We start from the raw sequence: 22,864 nt of genomic DNA on the forward strand, positions 1-22,864 counted from the left end.
CAATTAAAATAAATAAATACCCGCGGCTAAAATACATGTGATGTCATTTCTTTTTAAAAATTATTTTAAAGAAAATGCATTCTTCCGTTACTAAGCCTGACGACATCACCCCTCGCGACCATTTGGTGGATTCTGATTGGCTAATTGAAACGGTATAGCCAATAGGAATGTGAGAAACGGTTGTCGGCTCGAGACGGCAAACTCTTCGCTTCGCGGTTACAGTCGTGAAGAGACACGGGCGAGGCCGAGAGCTTATAAATTTAAGTGAAAGACGTTTGTCGTCTTTAATTTATTTTCACAGTAAATCAACTGACTAATTAGAACAATCGTGAATATTATATATTTATAATTTATATAACGTTAGCTAATAATTTATAGTGAGAGGCCCTCTGCCTGCAAAGTTCAATGTCGATGGAGGTAAGTTAAGAGCTAATTCTGAGGAAAAACTTCTGACTAGTTGACTTTTTCTGTCTGCTTGTTGAGTTAACTTAGTTACCGACATGGTACAGCTTACCAGGTGAACACGAAACTAATTAAAATATGAATTAGCATAGTAAGAAGAGTAAAGTGCAGTGATATCGACTCGTGTTTAACTATGAAGGACTATGTCGTATCACCAGGCAAAAGAAAATCCCCACAAGGCCTCATTTGACTGGATGTAAAACCTGTGTTTTTTCATGTCATTATAGTCCATGGTCAGATAGTATTTTTTTAATCCTTTTACTTTAAGGTTAATAATGCAGCGAAAAGCAAAATCAATGTGGATACAAATGGACCAAGGACAGGCTTTGATCGATTTCATAATTCAGGACCAGACTCCTACTTTTCCACCAACAAGCCTCTGGTGAGAAATACCTCTTTAAATTGTGGCTTTACTGCATAAAGGAATTTAAAAAGACATTTATGATTTTAGTGTGTAGATTTGTCCCATTTAATTTCCTCATATGTTTGAATGTATAGTAATTGAAATGACCGTTGCTATTTAGAAAAAAAAGTCAGATGTCTATGGGTTTTTCCCAAATGTAAAAGATGTGAAGTTATGGTCTGTTGTGCGTTGCTAAGGTTTGCAAAATTAAATATTTTATTCTATATGAATTGCAATAAATATTTCAATAGATATTTGAACTGGGCAGCATTTGTAATAACAAACCAATTAAATTGCACGTTTTAAGGTTTTGCTTATTTTTACACCTGCAATTATTTTTTAAATATTTTTTTTTAAATGTAAATAATTTATCCAATTAACAATTTCTTTATGTGCTTTTTATGAACAAATGCTGTGTTCTTCAATTGCAGAATAGCTTCAGAGACAGCGGATTGCTGTCATACAACCCATTCTTGGACTGCCCAGTGCAAGACTCTGCATCACTCCCTTACACTGTTTGGCCAACTCAAGAAGAAGACTGTAAATCAGTGAACTGGCCTCAAGTCATAACTAATAACAGGTTAGTTTGATTTTGACACATAGGTAATGACACATTAATAATACTGTAAAAAATGGATGTTATACATTAACATGCTACTGTGAGTTAAAAGGGATTTGTTATTAAATAGTAAAATAATGTTTATCTTGCATAGAAATATGGTAGATGCCAATAATTGTGGGAGTGAGGCTGATCTTTATGGATTAGTGTCAGACATCTTGGAAGAACCAGATTCAATGGACCCATACTCATATGTCTCAGAGAAGTAAGTCCCTCTTGATTTATGTTACAGAAATTAACCTATAAAGCTAATTATTACTAATAGCTAATTTCCAATTCAAATGAATTTGATAGTATTGTAATGTATATGTAATTTAGGGCTGTCAGTGCAATAACAAAAGCATGCTTTTGTGTAAATTGTAATTGCATGATTTTGTTGTACACATCTCTTATGTAAAACTAAATAATAGGCACATGTGTAATTGTGAGGATAGCAATTTTTCTCTTACATATTTATTTTTGATATTTATGCAATATATGATATTTATTTTTTATATGTATGCAACATCGCTCTTTACTCAAAAGCTCAGAAAACATCAGATGCTACAGATTCCAAAACGGCATCAAAACTAGATACATCAATCATGGGAAATGCAAATACAGTATAACAATATAATTGCAGTAACAAAAGGATTTTAAAACAAATTTACATGCCTCAAGATATAGTCCTCTGCCTTTAAATGACTTTACATTTGTTGTGCATCCTGTTTGTGTTTGATTTATGAATAATTAACCTGTAAAGAGAAATTTTAAAAGGGTGCTCCACTATAGCTACTTTTGTATGTGTCAAATTATATAACTGCCCTTACTAGTTAAAAAATAAGCATATGTTGAACATTTATTTAACTGTTTTGTGTTAACATGTTATGACATCTTTAGTAATTTCATAATTTAAGCCAAAAATCGTTGTGTTATTTTTAGTAGGCTACCATCTAGTCTGAAAGGTGTCTGGTCTCCAAAGTTGACAAGAGAAGACAGGATGCAGTACTTCAATAATGAGGTACAGATGCCGCCCATTTCCGGATTCCCAACAAAACAAATTTGTCCTAAACCAGTCAGCAATATTTCTCCTCAGCCTGCTGGTAGAGAATCTCATCAGTGGGCCGAACTTCAGAATTGTAATGGTTTTGATTCTTCTGCACTTCCCTGCAATTTCTCCACCTGTAATGGAGAGGCCGACGCGTATTCTCCTCAAGATCTCCCTCGCCCCCCGGGCCTGAGCACACCCCCAGCGTTAAGCTCTAGCCTCTACCAGACCAGGTCTGGTAAACCTGAGTATATTACACCCGAGAAGGAGGAAGGATACCGCAGCAACACTAACTGCCTTTTTGATTATATAAATTCAGTCAACAGCTCCTGCTGCCCTCCACAAACAATGGATGACTCCTATTTCAGTTCACCTCATGAATTGTCATCTGTGAGCAAAGATAAACTGAAAAACACCCAATCATTCTCTGTGCAGGATGTCAGTAAACTGGCCTTTCTCTTGGCAGAGCAGGATATGAATTATTGCAGAGAATCTACCCAGAATGGTCTTTTAGCACAGAGGAATCTTGAGGAAATTATGGCAGAGCAGAAGAGTCATGCTTTTCAAAGGATGTCAGAGCTTATTACTCAAACACCAGATTTTAAGAGAGAGGTGACACACAACCAAATGGAGCAAAGAGGAGCTAAAGTAGTGGAGAAAAAACAAAGTCATTATACTATGAATGAATTTTCAAGGTTTGGGCCACCAAAGACTTTTTCTCCTACCATCGTGCCTCCAGCCGTTCACCCAAACAAAGAAGCCAGCCTGATAGGAAGCATCACCGCCCAAAACGGTGTAAAGCAGTACCAGCCTATCCATTCAAACCATTACCAAAAACAAGCCAAGATTTCAGCAAAGACCAACAGCAACAATGATTCACAGAGTTTTGCAAAGCTCACAAACACATCAGGGGCTGTTCCATTGCTTCCTTCTCAGCAGTTGTTCCGGCCTGCAGTGAGAGTCTCAGCTGATATGAGTCCGAGGAACACAGTAAATCTACATGGTGCGATAGGCCAGGCTAGTCTTGAGGGTTTAAGGAAGGGAGCGGGAAATGTGGATATTTCAGATTTTGACCTCCAGCTAGAGAACAACAGGTTGTCTGCAGGCCTCATGGCCGATGGGCATTTTTCCCCACGATTTAGCATGAAACCCAAACTTCCTGGTTTCCCTAAAGAGGCAGACAAAAAAACAGGACTTCTGCAGAATCCATATCAGGGACTGGGCAGTTTGTACGGAGGACAAATCAGACACAACGGAGTGAGTTCAAACTCAGCCAAAGCTATACCATCACAACTTTTCTCATTCCTATACCACATGGGTGATCCCAGAAAAAGCACATGCCACCCGATTCAGTCGCAGTCACAGTTGCCCTACTGCTCTGTGCCTCTCATCGACATGAATGAACGTCTACCAGATGGAGATGTTTCAGCCTTCAGCCCTTATCTACAAGAATGTATTGGGCTAAGCCAAACATCAGGAGATGGGTCATTCTCCGGGTTTCTGTCGGCCATGACTTTACCTAAGTTTGGCAAGGCACTCGGAAGTCCCAACAGTCAGCTACACTTTTACTTGGAGGAATGTTACGAGCAGTGGAGGATGCTGGAAAAAGAGAAAAAGCAAGTAAGTGTGATGTTTTTGAGACATAAGCGTATTCATGTAATTCATTTATGAATTTTCAGGTATGTGCTGCAGTGTTAATGTATTTTTTGTCGTAGAAAAAACCTGAGAATATCTCAAAGCTGCAGTCCATAACTTTTGGTGCTCTAGCAGTTTATAAACAGAACTGCATGCGTCTTGCAGAAGATCATTGTAGCCGGAGCTACTTCTGTCTGTTTATGTCTAAGACAAATCACGCAGGAACTGGGCTCCTCCACAGCGGTGCCTACCTGAACCAGTCTAAAATAGTCAGAATATAAACACTTATTATTGGTGTAGCTTTAACTGTGCGTTCACACCGCCGCCGGCGAGAGCGTCAAAGTGGCCGGAAGTCATTCATTTTCAATGTGAGCCGGCGGCGAGCTCCGGCGTCAACATTATGGTAATGAGCTATGACGCGGTTGGGCGGCAACCAATCGGAATGTAGAAGTCCTCCGCTTGAGAGGGTTCCAGAGAACGCAGTCCTGTAAACTTTGGTTCCGAGCACATTAGTTCCCAAGCATTTTCACGCTAAAACGCTTGTTTTTCAGCGGAAATGCAATTCATTTGCTCAAAACAACACCGATTTGACCAATTGCATTTAGGCTACACTCCAACCAGGACAGTTTGGAATGTAGGCTGCGCACAAATTAATGTTAATATTAATTAAAGACCTAGGCTAGTAAACGTCTCTTATAAACTGCATGTTGAAATTAGACTAGCTTAGCACTTAACCATGAACACAAAAACACACCACACAAATGGCTTTTATTGGTTTATTTCGTTAGCAAACATGTAACTATAATTAAGTTCGTTCCATCGATCAATTTCTTGCTTTCACAATTAAAATATTTCATGAGGTTAACTTATACCCTACTTGTGGTCAGTCTGCACAAGAACATGCTTGTTTCCTTTGCGGCTCCTTTAAATACAAGACCAAGCGCTCGATCGTCAGAGCATCAACAAATCTTTCTACAGCGTCGCTGGCAGGGCGGCCAGAGCGAATTTTGACGCTCTTGCCGGCGGCGGTGTGAACGCACAGTAAGCTTGTGTTAAGGTTATTTCAGGCATTTAAGCAAAAATCCATTCAAGAAACGCATTGACTTCAGGATGATGGAATGGAAAGTGCTAAAATGCTTACTTGTTTCTTGGTTTTGGCATACAACAATACATCATTCCTGCACCACTCTATTATAGACAAAACAGTGATTTCTTTTAGGAAAATAATTTATGGAAAAATAAGTTACTTGTTTTATGATTTTCTTGTACAGATTCTGTCTTGGTATATCATGCTACTAAATTACCATGTAGGCTGACCTTTTTTCATTTCACAACCATGATGAGGTAAGAAACTAATGTAATGTGTTCTTTCTGACAGGCAGAAGCTGTTCTTACAAAGACTTACCCAGGAAAACGTGTGTCTGTGGTGACCAGTAGTGTTTTACCCAAAGTGCCTCCAAACCCCTCCAGACTGGACCGCCTCATTGTAGACCAGCTGCGTGAACAGGCCAGGGTCAGTCCAGTGTTTCTCATAAAATTCTTGCCAAGGGTTTTCAAACGGAGGGTCACAAGAGAGTGCTAGTGAGCCTGCCCAAAAGTTCAAAGAAATACAGTTTAAAAATAAAAAATAAAATAAAAAAACATAAATAACATTTAATTTTTACTACCAACATTGACATCATGGCATTATTGACATTATTACTGTTTTATTGTGCTTTCTAAAAATCATGACATTTATGGAATCATGAAATAATTCTATTGGCATCCATAGTGTTATGTTGACTTAATGTTTTAAATCTAATAGTAAGTAATATTAATCTAATAGTGGTGGGTGTAAAAAAGAAACTGTCAACTTCATAGAAAGTGAATATTTTACACATATGTATCATTTCTATTTTTGCCTACTGTGATCTTATATTCTAGAATTACATTTCAAGTGTTTTAAACTGTAGTTACAAATGAATGAATTTTCTATTTGTAGGTGGCAGCTTTGCTAGGCAAGATGGAACAGTTACGCAGCTTTCCGCTTCATGCTAATATTGGCTCAGCATTGGACAGGCATCTTGAGGTCATCTACATCACTCAGGCACGCCGCAAGGACGAATTCATCAATGCCAGCAGCAGACACAGGCAGCCAGCGGCCTTCTTTACAGAGGACAGGGGTTAGTGAGTCATATACTATTGCCATCCCAAAGACACAAAAACACTTTCACAGACTTTTTCATTAACTGTTCCCATCTGGTAGAATGACCTGCCCAACTCAATCCGAGCAGCCGAATCCTTACCCATCTTCAAGAAACGGCTAAAAACTCATCTCTTCCATCTTTATTTGACCCTCTAACTCTAGCACTCTCTATTCTAATTTTAAATTATTCAAATTTAAAAAAAAAATAAATAAAATAATAATAATAATTATCTGTACTGCGTTAGGCTAACCAAGACTTGTAAAAACACTTGCACGTTGTTGCTCTTTTGTTGGTTTTGATTGCTTCTTATGTCCTCATTTGTAAGTCGTTTTGGATAAAAGCGTCTGCTAAATGACTAAATAAAATAAATAAAAATAAAATAAATATACCATAACAAAACCAGGAAATACACAACAAAAATACAAAATCTTATATGAACTAGTCACGATACCAGAAATCTAGTAGTCGGTACCGATACCACTAATTGATACCAAGTCGATACCACAAAAAAAAAAAAAAAAGAAATACTTAAAGCTGCAACAAGTCTGTAACTTTTTTGTGTTCAAAATGTACAAAATTTACATAATAAGCGTGTACACCATGAATCCATTTTCCAAACCATGTTTTCCACATATCCTGAATCACTACCAGTGTTTCCCCTGCCAACGGCACCCCCCTGCCCCCCTTGAAGGTCAAGTTAATTTTATTTAATTTTATTTTCTCTATAGCGCCAGATCACAACAGAAGTCATTTAAAGTTACCTTTCCTATAGAACAGATCTATACCTTGTTCTTTTATTAAACAAACTAAATAGCCTTATGTTATTTATCTTATTTACATGACAGCATGTCATTTCGGTCTCTACGTTACATGGTCGCGCTCTCTGATGTGCACACACACACACACACACACACACACACAAACGTGTGCGCACACACAAGTGAGCACACTCTCACTCATATTTGTAAATATAAAGCCGCAAAAAAACTGTTTAAATATGAATTCTGCGTATCTCTATGTTAATGAGTGGCGCAGACACGCGGTTTTATGTACTTCTCGTACTGAAGCGCGCATGTCGCTTCTGGTGATATTAATGTCTGCCGTCATAAATACATGAACAACATCTCCAGAACTGCTCTGAGAGTCACTTCATGTGGCTTGACCGTTTTATTTGAGTAAAACTATCCTCATCATATCATATACACGCAGAAATGTAGAGGTATTCATGGCAACCTGTCAAAATAAAAGTTTGGTTTACCTTGAAGACATTGCGGCAGAAATAGCCAACATTACTATTGTTCAGTAGAATGTATGTAATAGGCTACTACTAAAATTATTAAAACCTTATTTGTAATACAATATTTATTCAATGTTTTTAATTGTAATACAAAATATAAAATTTGTTTAATTTTCATTAATTAAAAGATAAATTAAATGAATGTTTTATGCCTGAAAAATTGCAATACACAACACAGAATTTCTGAGGGGGAAAAAATCATAGGGCTATTGTAAGAATAAATGAAACTTGTTTTTATGCTTTCAGATAATTAGACATGCCAAAACACAGAATTTGGTAACAATAAAACATAAGGTTGGAAAAATTAAATATTTAAACGGAAAAAAAAGGACCCCCCCCCCCCCGATATACTTCAAACGAAGTTTGTTTTCATTCTTCGTTTGGGGGCAAAAAGAAGTTTGAAAAGGCTGAGCGAGGGTATTCTGTTTCCGAACATTCCAACACCCCGCGCTGCGTGTAGATAAACGTAAACGTGTCGCGACGCTCACGCGAAGCAGCAGTTTAGAGTCAAGTATCATGTTTGCAATACAAAGAACCATTACATTTCCATAATCAGTCCTTTAAGTGTGGATGGTTCATAGTCTGGAAACTTTAGCATGATGTGGAAAAAAATATTGGAGTCATCCCAATAACAAAAACCTGTTTGTAACTTTATTTTATTAGTGTTCATTTATTTTATTAAATTGGATAAATTATTACACCTTTTTATATTTTATGTGGTGTCATGATTTGATAAAAACAAACGTTTATTATTGTATGTTCTTTTGGCATTTCATTTATTGTATACCTTTTAAATTTGCTTATTGAAAGAACAACAACAGCAGCAGCAGCAGCAGTATAGTGTAACATTTATTTTAGTGATCGACCGATATTGATTTTTTATAACCGATACCGATACCAATTATTTGCATGTCTATGTGCCCGATAACCGATATGCAGAACCGATATTTATTTACTGTTATAAAGTAAATAAATGACTGCGTGAAGTAAGTCCATACTTCACTTTGGTTTTTCCTCCTTTCAGTCATCTTAACAAAAAATGTTTTGAGAATTAGCAGTCTTTCATGCAGGGCTCTAGACTCATTCTTCCCACTGATCTCAATTTTGCGCACGAGCACATAAATTTGGTTGCAATTTGTTTTTTGTTTTTGCTACAACATTTGATTAATCAATGCATGCTGATAAACTTTTATCATAGTTTATAGTTATATGGTAACGAAAGTTTTCAACATTCAACTCGTTCTTTTTCATCTGTATTATTTGTGATTTAAATTTTTTGAACAGGAATTCCTTTTTTCGTGCGCTTTTTACTTTCAAATTTGCGATCTTGGTGTCACATTTTACAAGAAAAGATCATTGTCTGTTTTGCTTATATCTATACACCTTTAACTTTTTAAGACTAAAACAAAAGATGGAGTCATTGTTATTCTTAATTAAAAAGCGCAACAACAATAAAACAGTACGTTGACAATGACAAACTCTTACATAACATTTATCAACAAAAAACGAATAAGACGAGGCATGGCATAGGACACACCACATGCTGTACTATATACCTAGTATATTACAGAATGTTTAGCAAACTCTGAGGAAGCAAATAAATATTAATATTTTTTTTAATTAAGGAAAGCCTCCATAGCATAACCTGAGGTAAACAGCAAAGATAACAAGCTTCTCAAAACGAAAACAAAAAGAAAAGTAAAACTAAACTGGCTGTAGCTGACAGGACTTGCATGTTTTTTCTACAAGAATACCACCACGTTCATTGCGCTCCATCCGCGACGCGCACCTTCACGCTCGTGCTGACGCGGCGAGTATAAACCAGGCTCTACCCACTAAGCGCTCGCGCTGTGATCTCTTCACGTGATCAGTGAAATCTGACTCCTGCTATAATGTGCTGCGGGCTTGCAGCGCGCGCTGTATGAATCAGACGCTTTGGAGTAGTGCAGACCTGGCACTCGTACAAATGCGACCACGTCAAATTTTAACTCGCAAACAATTACCATTTTGGTCGCAGTCTAGAGCCCTGTCATGTTAAATTTAATCTTCGTATTACAACAATAAAAAACATTTTATTTATAAAAAGCTTTAGCAGCAACACTAATATTAGCAGTAAGCAAAATGAACATAGAAAGTCTAATGTTTTCAAATGGAGAAAATAAAGGAAAGGAGTCATATCAACTTCATTTTTAACTACAGTTTTAGTAGGTTTATAAGCTGTTTAATAGGATAAAGAGTGAAGAATAATTCACTGGATAATGTTAATTCACGGAATAATATTCTCTGGAATATTGGAATATAACAAGCATTGTATTTTATTGCATTTCTCAACTGGCATGCTCTAAATTATGCTGCTGACAGAGCGGTTTATATGCCTTTACACAGAACTATAGGCTACTCAAACTGCGATCGATCGCGGAGATAATAAATAATTAATTTCCATAGAGTTGTATTAATTTAGATGTGTATAAACGAAATAATGGTTATATAGTAAGTGTTAATACAATTTAGGGTGCTTCAAAAAAGTGAATCTTGTTAAAAGTTACATGCGGTGGCCGTGCTGAGCATTTCTTGAGCATCAACCCGCTGAGTGAACAACAATATGAAAGCGGCTTCACGAGACTAATGATGAGCATATAGACAACAGAGAGAGAATTACATTCAATGCTTTTCTTTCCAACATGCAATCATTCATGGCTGTATTATTTAATTCATGCAAAGTTACGTCTTTATTGGGAGAGGACTTGACTGATTATCTATGTGACTCCGACTTCACGAGACTAATAGACCACAGAGAGAATTAAATTCAGCGCTTTTATTTCCACCATGTGCTAATTCATGGCTGTGTTATTTCAGGCAAAGTTATAGCCTATCTTTATAGGGACAGGGCTTGACAGAGTATCTTATTTATCATATTTCTTAGAGCCAAGTTGCATTTAAACTATATATCAGGCATTTATGTAATACATCTAATTTGTGCATTAATGCCTGTAATATTAAATAGTTTACTAACTACAGCAAATCAAGTACCTGCACGCTGTTGCTGTCTCGTCTCCCCTCAGATGCGCTGCAATTGCGATCCTGCGCGCAATTCTGAAAACGTCCACAAGATGGCGGTGTTTATCGGGGAATCCGATATTACAAAACCGATATTCGATTATGGAAAAATGATTAAATATCGGGGAAAATATCGGGAAATCGATATATCGGTCGATCTCTAATTTATTTGAAACATGTATTTGGTACTTGCTACCTTTTATCTTTACTCTTTACTATTTCCTTTCATTCTTTTCATGGCTTTGGAAAACTTGCATCTGATGTTTCTTGCTACCTTTTATCTTTACTCTTTCCTTTCATTCTTTTCATGGCTTTGGAAAACTTGCATCTGATGTTTCTCTACGTCACTTTTTGCATAACTCCAGGTCGTCGACACCAAGCTTTGTTGCAATTTCTTGAATTAAATGCTTTCTCTGAATCTTTAAAGTCTATATTTGTGGATATATGTGGATATATTTGTGGCAGCTCAGCTATTCAACACAGTGTATTTACGTATCTAGTGACTTGGAGATGTTGTTCTCTCGCCTGACTTAAGTTGAATGAGAAACGAACCGGGAAAAAAAAAATTGGGTGTCAAAGAATGCGGAGTTCCAGAACACACCCATCGATTGTGTAATCGCCGCGGACCAATGGTAGCTCAAAGGTGTTTAGGAGCCAAAACAAACTCCCCCAGAAAGTTTGCTTTGGTGAGCTGTTTCGAGTTGCTGAAAACAAACTTGAAACTTTAGTGTTAATATTCAGACTATTTTAGTCTGGTTCGGGTAGGCAGCGCTGCAGAGTAGCCCAGGACCTGCGTGATTCATCATAGACATAAACAGAGAAGTAGCTTCGGTTGCAATGTTATTCCGCAAGACGCACGCAGTTCTGCTTATTAACCGCTAGAGCGCCAAAAGTTACGGACTGCAGCTTTAAACATGGACTCCTTTATTTTTTAACATTACAAAAACAACATTAGTGGCACTTGGCCATTAAATAATACACACACACGCATGCACTTGTGCGCACACACACACACACACTGGCAGCCCAAAAATATTTTTTAAAACTATTAACATAAACACCGATTTTTTAAACCAGTAATATTAGCCAATAATGTTAATAAAGATAATCTGCGGATGGATACACAGTGAATGAACAAGTGGTAAGCTGTCAGACAGTAACTATGTGTGTGTGATCATGCGCAGTGCTCGTGCTCTTAGAGCTGTGAGCTCATTAGCTCAAAATCTCACACAATCATATTCATATATCGTCGCCATCTTCCACGTGTAGTTCTTCTGTGTGCTTGTAGGCATTTTTTCTTCTTCTTTACCCTTTGAGGACCAACTGAAACACTTCCAGGTGAATGGTCTGGCTGCCCCCGTCAGTTCCGGAAGAATCTAGTGACTTGGAGATGTTGAAGGACCAGGATTTTAAAATGTTTATACCGACATGGTACTGTAGTATCGGTTCTCGTGACGCCCTATAAACTAGTGTGAAGCCACAATCCTAGAAAAGTGGAAGATGACAGGCCTTGGTAAATCCCACTTAGCCTTTGTTTTACTGCTTAAGGCTGGAATACACTACACGACTTTTAAAATCTGAACAGACTGGCTCTGACTTTCACCAACTAGCATCAATTTCTCCAGATAGTAAATTGGCGGAAAATAGGGGCAAAAATCGTGTAGTTTATTCCAGCCTTTAGTAACAGAACATTTGCTTTGTTAACATGGATGCATCTTGTGTGTTATAAGGTGAAAACAACATTTTATTTTTCACATCTCACAGAGATCCTTCTGTTGGCATCTGCAGTGAAGGACCTGTGCAGCAGCACCAGAAAGGCCCGGACCGCTCTTTGGTGTGCATTGCAAATGACTTTGCCCAAAACAAACAGTTACCCAGAGGAGAGAGACGAGCTGGGTACCTGCTCCCCTTTAGGCCAAGACAGTCCTGAGCAAAGCAGCTTGGAGAGAGCACTGATTGCCCTGTGATCAATTTCTGGCAGGTATACAGTTTTTTTGTGTTTTTTGACAAACTAATCGAATCTAGCCTGTCCAAAAAGGTGCAAGAGGTGATGGGATTGCATTTTAAGAAGAATGAATGAGTTATTTAAGTTATTCCACTAAAGTGATATGTTAGGCTCAGTTGTGGGCAGCAGATGGAATTCTTAGTTCATAAATATTTATCAGTCTTCTGTGAAAACCACCAATCAGATTATAATCAAATTCTCCAAAAGACGTGGAATTATGGCAGTAAGATCAGTACTGAGCTATTTTGTCCAAGGACCCCAGAAGAACTGCCAGTATAAACAAGACGTTTTGAGAGAGTATGAAAGAATGATTTAACAGTGACAGAAAGAGAGAAGAAATTAGAAGAGGGACCTTTTAACTGGCTAATGGCGATAATGGAACAGAATGTATGGCAAGAGCAAGATCTGTGGCTTTGGAGGATAATGGGATATTTTTGCCCAGTTGACCAAGAAATGTATAAATAGTTGCACAGGAAACAAAAAATTATTTGTGTTGAAGGTTTTTTTTTTTTGACAGTTTAATTAGTGTCTCCTACAACATATTCAAAATCCTCAGCTAATTTTAGGTTCAGTGACACATTCAGGCACAAACAGTATTTATGATCAACAGGACGTGTTCCAGTTGTCCTTTTATTATTTTACTTATTTATGTGCATGATTCTTTGGCATCAGCACAAGCTTGGTTTTTAGTGGTCTCACAGGATAAGCAATGACAATCACACATCTTTCCTAAATCTGTTTTGTTTTTGGAAAATTTGAAAGTGAATGTATTTATTTGCAGTTTGTTTATCTCAATTCTGAATTCAACTCAGTACTCTGTTTTTCAATGTATGTATGTGGTCAATCTGTCTTTGATGTAACTCATTTGAGGATATATTGAGTAGCTGAGAGTAACATCATTCATGGACTGAAATAAATGATGTCAACAACATGTTACTAGAAAATGCTACAGACTGACATAGTTCATATGACGTGTACTCATATTGCCTTTGTTTTTTTGCTTATGGTTTTGTTAAAAGTTTAACAATTAAACTAACACAACACAAAATCCCAGAACTCACAGAGTGGTGCGTAAAACTACTGTTTATTTAATTAAACATTGATTCAAAATACAATGTTAATCAATGCTTAATTTAAAAAATGCAGATCCCAGTCTGTATGCAGTGAAACTAAAATCGTTCAGTAAAGCTGCAGTGAATTTGACTGTTCACTTACAATAATGTATGTTTTAAAAGAACAGTGTTATGATCAACTTGCCAAAAACAGCTGGTTGGCTGAGTTATGAAAGCCATTTGTAAACAAGTTTCTCACTTTTACCCAGCAAATGTCATATCGAAAATCCTTAAATGTCCACCGAGTTGAGGCTTAACAGAATAAACAATACTGAAGAGTGTACCTTGCTAGATGATTTCCATTATAAAATCATTTGGACACTTTTCAAGTTTGACACCTGAATATGGCAAATATTTGACCTTAAAACATTTACGTTGTGCTGATGTTAAGAAAAAAAACATCAAGCAAAGAAGTGTTTGGATAGACGAGAAGTTTCACCAGTCAACAGTGTTGAAGAGTCAGAGCTCTTATTGCATAAATAGAAGAAAATATAACTTCTTCAATCGGCAGTGACACCCAGAGTTTACAAGCAAAGTGTAGCTTCTGTTCCCTTTGTATCAAACTGAGGCTGTAGGATAAAAAAGCATCTACAGCATCCATACAACATCAATTTTAAAAACTGCACCTTGTGGCTGTGGTAGAAAACCTACACATGACACCAAGGCAGAACTATATTCTCTGTTTCAAGTTATTTTAGTCAAGAGTGAACATGTTCATTTACAAACTCAATTTATTGTACCAATTTCAGGATATTTTTTAAGTACAAAATGTAAAATACTGTGGCTTTGATAAAAGAATGCCTCAATCACCTGATCTTACAAGCTAACAGACACTAAAGGTTTCTCATTGTAGTTTATAAGAAGGCAGTCTACAAGGTATTGGCACAATATGTAGCAGCTTCAAATTAACAGTTGTCAATTGATATATATGTGCACACACACACCCTTCTCACTTTAGGTTCATCACTGTCCTACAATAAAAATAAACCACAACCTAGACAGAAACAGCCACCAAGAGCAAAAAACTGTACATATGTCGGCCTCTGCCTCCTCTCCTATTGATTAGCAGTTTTGTTTCTCTGTCTTTGGGTTGTCTCTGAGCCCTCTCCATATATTGCTACATGTTGAGAAGGCTTCCATTGGTTTCTGAAAAAGCTTGTAAGCTGAATAAATATAGATATATTTTTGTATCTTGAGCTGTGTGTTAAAAATCAATGGAGTGCTACTGAGGAGCAACCTATGGAAAACATAAAAAATGGTTCACAGGTTATTTGAAAGTCCCTCAAGGCAATAAGATGGGGATTTATGCTTTTTTTTTTTTGACACAAACAAGTTGGTTATCCGCTGGTAAATGTTAAAGAGTGAATTTCGCAGAAACATGTTAACCTGTTACCCTGCGCCCCTATTTTTGAGCATTTTGTAAAAAACGATATAACCAAATAAAAATGTCTGTAGCTCTTGAACCCTAAGGTCTATATTTAAAAATCTGGTGTTGTTTGAAACTAGACACTTGATCCTTTGTTACTCTAGAGTCATAATAACTCAAAATTAGTATAGCAATAGAGTAAAACAAGGTAAAATATACATGAAATTGACTCGCGATATGTTTTAATGAAGCTCACTAAGGGAAAAATGGATGAGACTTTCATGCCAAAGGCCTGAAAACACCATAAAGATAAAGCTGAACATCTGACCATGTTTTGATTCAAATTTGAGGATGATACTCCCAAAAATGTAGTTTCTGTAAGCTTTTATTTAAAAAAAATCTAGGCGTCCTTTCAAAAAAGCCATTTGGAGACCCCAAATAGACACTTTGTAAACAAATGTCCAAATGAGTCAAAACTACATAATACATATATGTATATCAATTCAGAACTGCTCTGCCCACCAAAACACACAATAAAAAACTATTTCTGAACAGCATTTGTAGTGCTGACTCATTTAGTCATTTGGTTAGTCTACAAATGGCATTTTTGAAAAAAAACGCCTAAATATTTCCTGAAATAAAATATGAAATAATACATTTTTTATAGGTAAAGACTTACAGAAAGTACATCTTTATGGTATTTCATTTCAAGAAAAGCTTTGGAAAAGTCATTTGGATATTTTATTTCAAGAAAAGTCTAGGAATCCTTTCAAAAATGCTATTTAGAGACTCCATAAGACACTGCATACTACATATGTATATCAATTCAGAACTGCTCTACCAATGAAACCACAAAAAAACACAAAACTATTTCAGAATTTGAACATAACTAAACAGTCTTTATTCTGAACAATTCCAATAATGAAAACAGTGAACCAAAACAGATTTGATCATTTTTGAACTAGTGAAAACACAAAACATGCAAAATACATTGTTTTTACAACATTTGTATTTTTTATTTATTTTATATGGTGAATATTATGAATATTACTATTTTACTAATATAGTAATAGATTACTATTACTAATATTACTAAATAATAAAAAAAAAAAAACTATTTACAGTATTTACAGTGGAGGAAGACGCTCTAGCAGCCACTAAAATGGTTTTTTTTCTGACCATCTGGATTCACCAGACCTCTGAAAAGACAGGGAAGAGTGAGAGAAAAAGAGTGAGAAAGTGTGTAAGCAAAACAAATCAAACTTGCAACACTGTTTACATTTTGTACACACACACACACACACACACGCGCGCACGCACACACACACAATAACCGGGACATACCCACAAACAAACACACCCACCCACCCACACGAACAAAACTCATGTAATCCCCTCATATTATCCCTCTCCGTTGTCATTTTTAGAATCTAAAACAGCTAACATGAAACAAAAGCTGCAAATACATGATAAAGACACATAAACATTCAAGAGGAGGGTGGAGACACTTACGTGCTAATGCTATCCACGCTTCCCAGCGATCTCAGCGCGTATTCGGCTACTAAATTAGCCATTTTTCTCCCCACGTCCTCCAAAACACCACCAAACGCCACAGAAACACTTCTCAAGTCGAAGATCCACGATGGAGAGATTCAGATGTGAGCTTTGGACAACATCTGTTCGCTGATAGCCAGTCTGTGTAGCGCTGCGACGCCATTATGTGTACGCTTCATGCGTAACCCGAGAGCGCACGAAAACACACGGACAATACGCCGAGCTATTCTCTAAACAATCTTACGTAAACTATTCAAACTGTCAATCACTTTAAACGTCCTTGTGGTTGGCTAATACTTCCATCCATCAAAACTGTGCTGGCGAGGCATTGGCTGGGTTCAAACACCCCTATTGTGATGTGTCCGGATTGACACCTCGCTGACCCATTCACGGACGCGCTTACTGTCCCGGGTTATAACAGCTCCTGCGATTGAAGGAGAGAGACGAGGGAGGGCTATTCTTACTCGGAAGAGACGATTCTGCTGGAAATAGATGGCGTTTCAAAGCTGGAATACGAATTATAATCGATATTTATTGGAAAATGGACGCTATCGATACCTATAACTCGAATCGCTTATGTAAACAAAGGAGGATCTATCGTGTTTTCCCCTATTTTTTCGTTGTTTTGGATTAAAAAGTGGATGCATTTTGAAGAGTGGACCCTTCTCTTGAAATGTATGCTGGTGTGTCTTGGAATAGTCTGAGCTGACCAGCGCTATTGGCGATCAAACGTGAGTACTGCGGTTCGCTTTGTTCATTTTAAATGGCCGGTCTTTCAGCATTTCTGTTAACCCTTTCCTCTCTGGTGTATTGATTTCAAAAACAAGCTCACATCGTTAATCTTGAGTGTTTTAGCTTTCAAATGATATATAGTTAATGATAATTGATTGAATATTGTTCTAAAACAAAGGTAATAAAAAGTCCGACCACGCCCGACCACGCCCTTCCGGCCCGCCCGCGGGCCGATGCGGGTTAACAGGTTAAAAGAGTGAATCTCATGGAAACATGTCCAGGTCACTTTTCAACTGCCTTGCCAAATCTACAGGTGCATCTCAAAAAATCAATTCTTTTTTTTGTAATTTGCTTTAACAAGTGAAACATTCATATATTCTAGATTCATTGCATGTAAAATAAAACATTTTGTTTTAATTTTCATTATTAGAGCTTACAGCTCATGAAAGTCAAAAATCCAGTTTCATTATTTGAGTTTCATTAAATGACCATTCCTACAGTATAAATTCTGGGTATCTCTTGTTCTTTGAAACCACAATAATGGGGAAGACTGTTGACTTGGCAATGATCCAGAAGACAATCATTGACACCTTCCACCTTTCACAGAGTGCTGTATCAAAGCATATTAAATGCAAAGTTGACTGGAAGGAAGAAATTGTGTAGGAAAAGGTGCAAAAGCAATAGGGATGACCGCAAGCTTGAGAATACTGTCAAGCAAAGCTGCTTCAAACACTTGGGAGAGCTTCACAAGGAGTGGACTGAAGCTAGAGTCAGTCCATCAAGAGTCACCAGCTCAGACGTCTTCAGGAAAGCCACTTCTGAACCAGAGACAACGTCAGAAGGGTCTTACGTGGGCTACGGAGAAAAAGAACTGGACTGTTGCTCAGTGGTCCAAAGTCCTCTTTTCAGATAAAAGTAAATTTTGCATTTCGTTTGGAAATCAATGTCTGGAGTTCGGAGGAAGAGTGGAGAGGCACAGAATCCAAGCTGCTTGAAGTCCAGTGTGAAGTTTCTGAAGTCAGTGATGATTTGGGGTATCGTGACGTCTGCGAGATTTTGGAGCACTTTATGCTTCCATCTGCTGATTTCCTTTTTAAGCAGGACTTTAGCACCTGCCCACAGTGCCAAAGCCACTCCCAAGTGGTTTGCTGACCATGATATTACTGTGCTTGATTGGCCAGCCAACATGCCTGACCTGAACCCCAAATGGAATCTATGGGATATTTTCAAGATAAAGCCCTGACCAAGTATTGAGTGCATAAATGAACATACTTTACAGAACTTGAACTTTTCTGTTTTGCAAATCCTTTTTTTGATCTAGAACATATGAAAGCTTCACTTTTTGAAAAAAAAAAAAAAAAAAAAACTTTTTGTGAACTTTTTTGCGATATTCTAATTTTTTGAGACGCACCTGTATATATACACTATATTGTAAAAAGTATTGGGACACCCCCTACTAATGAACAGGTTTGTCTACTTTAGTGATTTCCATGAGTACAAATCTTAATGTTTAAGCATATAATGATATTCTTGGGAATTGTGTACTTCTAATTTTATTGCCACAGTTTGGACAGGACCCTTTTCTATTTGAACATGACCGTGCCTCTGTGTATAAGGCAAGGTTCAAAAATAAATGATTGATTCAGTCAGTGTGGAAGAACTTGACTGGCCTGCATAAAGCAAAGTCCTAATCCCAGCTGAACACCTCTGTTAACTTTAAATGCAGACCTTGAGCCAAAAACTCATCACCAAACACCATTGGCTTGTACATATGGGTACAGTTATTTTAGACACTTCCAACAGTTGCAGTGGAGATGGAAATACAATTTTTAAATTGTGTTATTATGTTTCCATCTTTTTTGCCACAGTTTTGGAAGTGTCTTTTTCTGTTCTAAAGGAGGGGGTGTCCCAATACTTTTGTCCATATCGTATAAGTACAAGTCATGTATGTGTGTATACACACACACACACACACACATCAAAACAAAAATCAAACTTATTTTAGGATTGTGAAGATATTTTGCATAGCCACATTATTTTCATTACAATTATACTTCACAATTTAAATATTCATGTAACATGCTAATGACAATTAGGGGAAATGGGCTTTAACCAAAACATTAATTATGAATTTTGGGTTGAAAAGCAAACTGAACATGTTATTGACAGGTTGTGTGAGATTTACCAATAAATAGCACAACAGTCAGTACCTGTAAAACACAACCTGTAAAAAATGAACAGGTCATGATACAATTCTCACTCAGTTTGCTGGTTTGTGATTTGTTTTGTACAAGCCAAGAAAACAGCTAAATAGGCCCAACATTATCATTCAATAAGCAATATCGGACCCAAAACAGGATATGGATGCATACATTGTTAGTCGGGACACTGTTTGCTGAGGTCTCATTGTATTTTTCTCTTGTAGATAAATGACCTTGATATTGTATAGTCCACAAAAGTTTTCTTGCTCTGTATTTTCTCTCTATCTCTTGCGTTCTCCCTTCTGTGTGCGTTTCTTTTCTTTGTCCTTGCGCTCCTGCTTGGCCAGTTTGTCTTTCTCACGTTGTACCTTGTCCTGCTCTTTCTTCTTCTGTGCGTCCTCTCTGGCCTGGTCACGCTGCTGTTTGCGGCGGTTTAAAACCTCCTCGACATTGGTGTTTTTGAACAGGGCTGGGGCTGGCAGTGAAGGGAACAGTTCATGTAGATACAGATATTTAGTTTAGTCATTGCAGATCATACTACATCTGCTTCTACAACAGTACTGCACACTATACATACATAACCAGAGCAGAGATCTTCTGAAGCGATCGTGTTTATTACATAGTAGAGTGATGGTGTAAAAAAGGATACATTTGTCACTGGGTATCCCCACGGCAGCTTGTTCTTCCACCTCATCTTCAGTACAAATGTTAAAGAAACTGCTTCACACTGGATCACCTGATCCCTGACCTTGAGAAAGACTCAGTGATGGTTTGTTCTTAAAGTGCCATAGAAATACAACATTACAAAACATGTGTTAAAAGGATATTCCTCCTCATCTGTAACATTAGCATACTGTGCCAGTAGAGCCTCTTTTTTCTTCTTGGCTTCCTCTGACACCTCCTTCTGTTTGACCACAATCTGTGCCTGCTTCTCTATCAAACTGGCAATAGCCTGAACCTCAGCTGAAAATAGAAAAAACAGACAGTTTTCCAAAAACAGTGGCTGAAAAACAAAAAGGTTTATACCACCATTACTGTACGGTGAAATAATACAGAGGATATTGTGAAAATCTTGAGGTTATATTAAAGTTATGGAATTGTTACATTAACAAAAAAAGTGAGAAATAAAAATATTATGTACAGCACAGTTCAACACTTCAGTAAAATTGCTTTTTTTTTTTGGTTGAAAAAAACGTCCCTTATACTCAACAAGGCTGCATTTATTTGATCAAAATAATAATAATAATAATAATAATAATATGTAATTTATTAGTATTCAGTAAAGCTGAATTTTCAGTAGCCATTACTAATATGATGATTTGCTCAAGAAACATTCTTATTATTATCAATGTTGAAAACAGTTGTGCTGCTTAGTATTTTAGAAACTGATACATTTTTAAGGGTTTTTTTAATAGTTCAAAAGATTATTTGAAACAATTTGTTGTAACATTATAAATGTCTCTAGTCATGTTTGATCAGTTTAATGCTTCCTTGCTAAATAAAAGCATTCATTTCTAAAAGAAAACATCTTACCACAAACTTTTGATCAGTAGTGCATAGCACAATTTGTTTTAGAATTTGTACATTTTGATCACTCACAGTAGTATGAGACTGTTAGTCAATGGGGTCACTGTGATTCACCTTTTCTAATTTTAGCTCTCCACTTACCATCTGCCGAAGCACCCTTCACTGCAGATCTGCTGCACTCAGTCCACTGTTTCAAGATCTGCTGGCAAACCTCCTCAAGACTGTCCTCTTCCTACGACAATAAAGTGACCTGCTTACTAACACGAGCCTAAAACGTTCAGGCAAACGGCAGTATTTGGATGTTTACAGTGACTTCTCACCAATCTCTCTGCACACACCTTACGTAAACCTACAATTAAAATATAGTTCCCAACATCTGAAAATACGTAGCTCGTGTTCGATTACTTTTGAGTAAATGATAATAGTAATAATAAACATTATATGATCACGTTTTACACTTTAACTGCTCAAACGAAGGGTCAATAAAGGAATTCAGTTTATAAAATAGAAGTGTCTTTCGGGTTTATAATGAGTTTTTCAGAACAACTGTTAAATGTTACGGTGTTTCTGACAGCAGAGCCGCTCGTGAAATATCTTGACAGCTGAGTTGAGCGAACATGCGCGTGCACTGACCAGAAAAGCGGACAGAATGCCCTGAAGAGCGTCCTTTTGCTCTTCGTCGTTTTCCTCTTCCTGAAGCACTCCGAGTATATATGCTCCGTAAACTTCTCGGTCTATTTCGAGGGAGTCCAACCGCTCGTTCAGCCAGTTTTCAAACTCCCCGGCGATTTGGTTGGGCGCCGCCATCTTGCCTGGCTTGGGTCCTGATAGTGAGGCGGGATGTCCGCGCAGAATGCCAGACACAAATGCGCTACACTAACGTTCAAAAGAAACATCCATACCTTACGAATCCTTTCATTGCGATAAATTTGCGAATTTAGTAATTTCATATTTACACGGGGAGATTACATTTTAGCTTGATATTCATATAAGTGACTGCCGTCTAGTACGTGTGAAAAGCTTATTTAAATGCTCATAATTTAAGAGCATCATGTTTTAAACATGCATTGTTTTTATAATGCACGAGTCCTGTGCAGCAACGTGAAATCAAACAGTTGAATTTTAAACCAAAGCTCACCACTAGAGGGCATTACCTGCCAATTTACTCCTGAAGGCTGAATTCTCAGATGCACATCTGGATCCAGGTAAGAAAAAAGAATATGCAGGTACTGTGATCTTTTGCATTTTAGCAATAGACTAACACGTTTGCAGCTGGTGTGGGCATTGATATTTTGTACATAACGTTATTTCACTTAGGAATCAGAATCAGGTTTAAAACAGTGGTCAATAAAATGAATATGCATCATATCAATATGCTGAGAGGGCTGCAAAAATATTTATGTTTAATAAATTGTGTATGTACATAGGTCTGCGTAAAAGCCCGTTTTTAAAGAATGTAGCATATTTGATGCATGAATTTCTAAGGTCTTTAATATATCAACACACTCTAAAAAAAGCTGGGTTAAATACAACCCAGTGCTGGGTAAATATGGGACAGAACACATGCTGGGTTGTTTTCAACCAACCGCTGGGTCTAAACAACCCAATCGTTGAGTTTGTCCATATTTTACCCAGTGCTGGGTTGCATTTAACCCAGCATTTGATCAAAACTTTGCTGAAA

General features: G+C 37.2%; 2 protein-coding genes across 4 annotated transcripts; one reads left to right on the forward strand and one right to left on the reverse strand.

Moving 5' to 3' along the window:
- Positions 1 to 171: 171 nt before the first annotated feature.
- LOC306865445 (meiosis-specific coiled-coil domain-containing protein MEIOC-like) lies at positions 172 to 19,222 on the forward strand. 2 transcript variants are annotated; one of them, XM_079410043.1, is made up of 10 exons: positions 172 to 417; positions 731 to 844; positions 1,297 to 1,445; positions 1,579 to 1,689; positions 2,406 to 2,484; positions 2,560 to 4,131; positions 5,525 to 5,659; positions 6,128 to 6,308; positions 12,451 to 15,183; positions 17,703 to 19,222. In XM_079410043.1, exons 1-9 carry the CDS (start codon positions 406 to 408, stop codon positions 12,651 to 12,653), a joined length of 2,556 nt encoding a protein of 851 aa, XP_079266169.1. In that variant the 5' UTR covers positions 172 to 405; the 3' UTR covers positions 12,654 to 15,183; positions 17,703 to 19,222. The 2 variants fall into 2 exon arrangements, with proteins under 2 accessions (XP_079266169.1, XP_079266168.1); XM_079410042.1 differs by lacking the exon at positions 17,703 to 19,222 and having other exon boundaries at positions 191 to 417; positions 2,406 to 4,131; positions 12,475 to 13,744.
- On the reverse strand, positions 17,717 to 22,009 carry LOC306865527 (coiled-coil domain-containing protein 43-like). Of its 2 annotated transcripts, none has more exons than XM_079410189.1 (5): positions 21,817 to 22,003; positions 21,325 to 21,415; positions 20,484 to 20,619; positions 20,234 to 20,355; positions 17,717 to 20,131 (listed from the first exon to the last, which is right to left on the reverse strand). In XM_079410189.1, exons 1-5 carry the CDS (start codon positions 21,988 to 21,990, stop codon positions 19,938 to 19,940), a joined length of 717 nt encoding a protein of 238 aa, XP_079266315.1. In that variant the 5' UTR covers positions 21,991 to 22,003; the 3' UTR covers positions 17,717 to 19,937. The 2 variants fall into 2 exon arrangements, with proteins under 2 accessions (XP_079266315.1, XP_079266316.1); XM_079410190.1 differs by having other exon boundaries at positions 17,718 to 20,125; positions 20,306 to 20,355; positions 21,817 to 22,009.
- Between the last annotated feature and the right edge of the window lie 855 nt (positions 22,010 to 22,864).

Source organism: Barbus barbus, assembly GCF_936440315.1.
Source record: "Barbus barbus genome assembly, chromosome: 4".
NCBI lineage: Eukaryota > Metazoa > Chordata > Actinopteri > Cypriniformes > Cyprinidae > Barbus > Barbus barbus.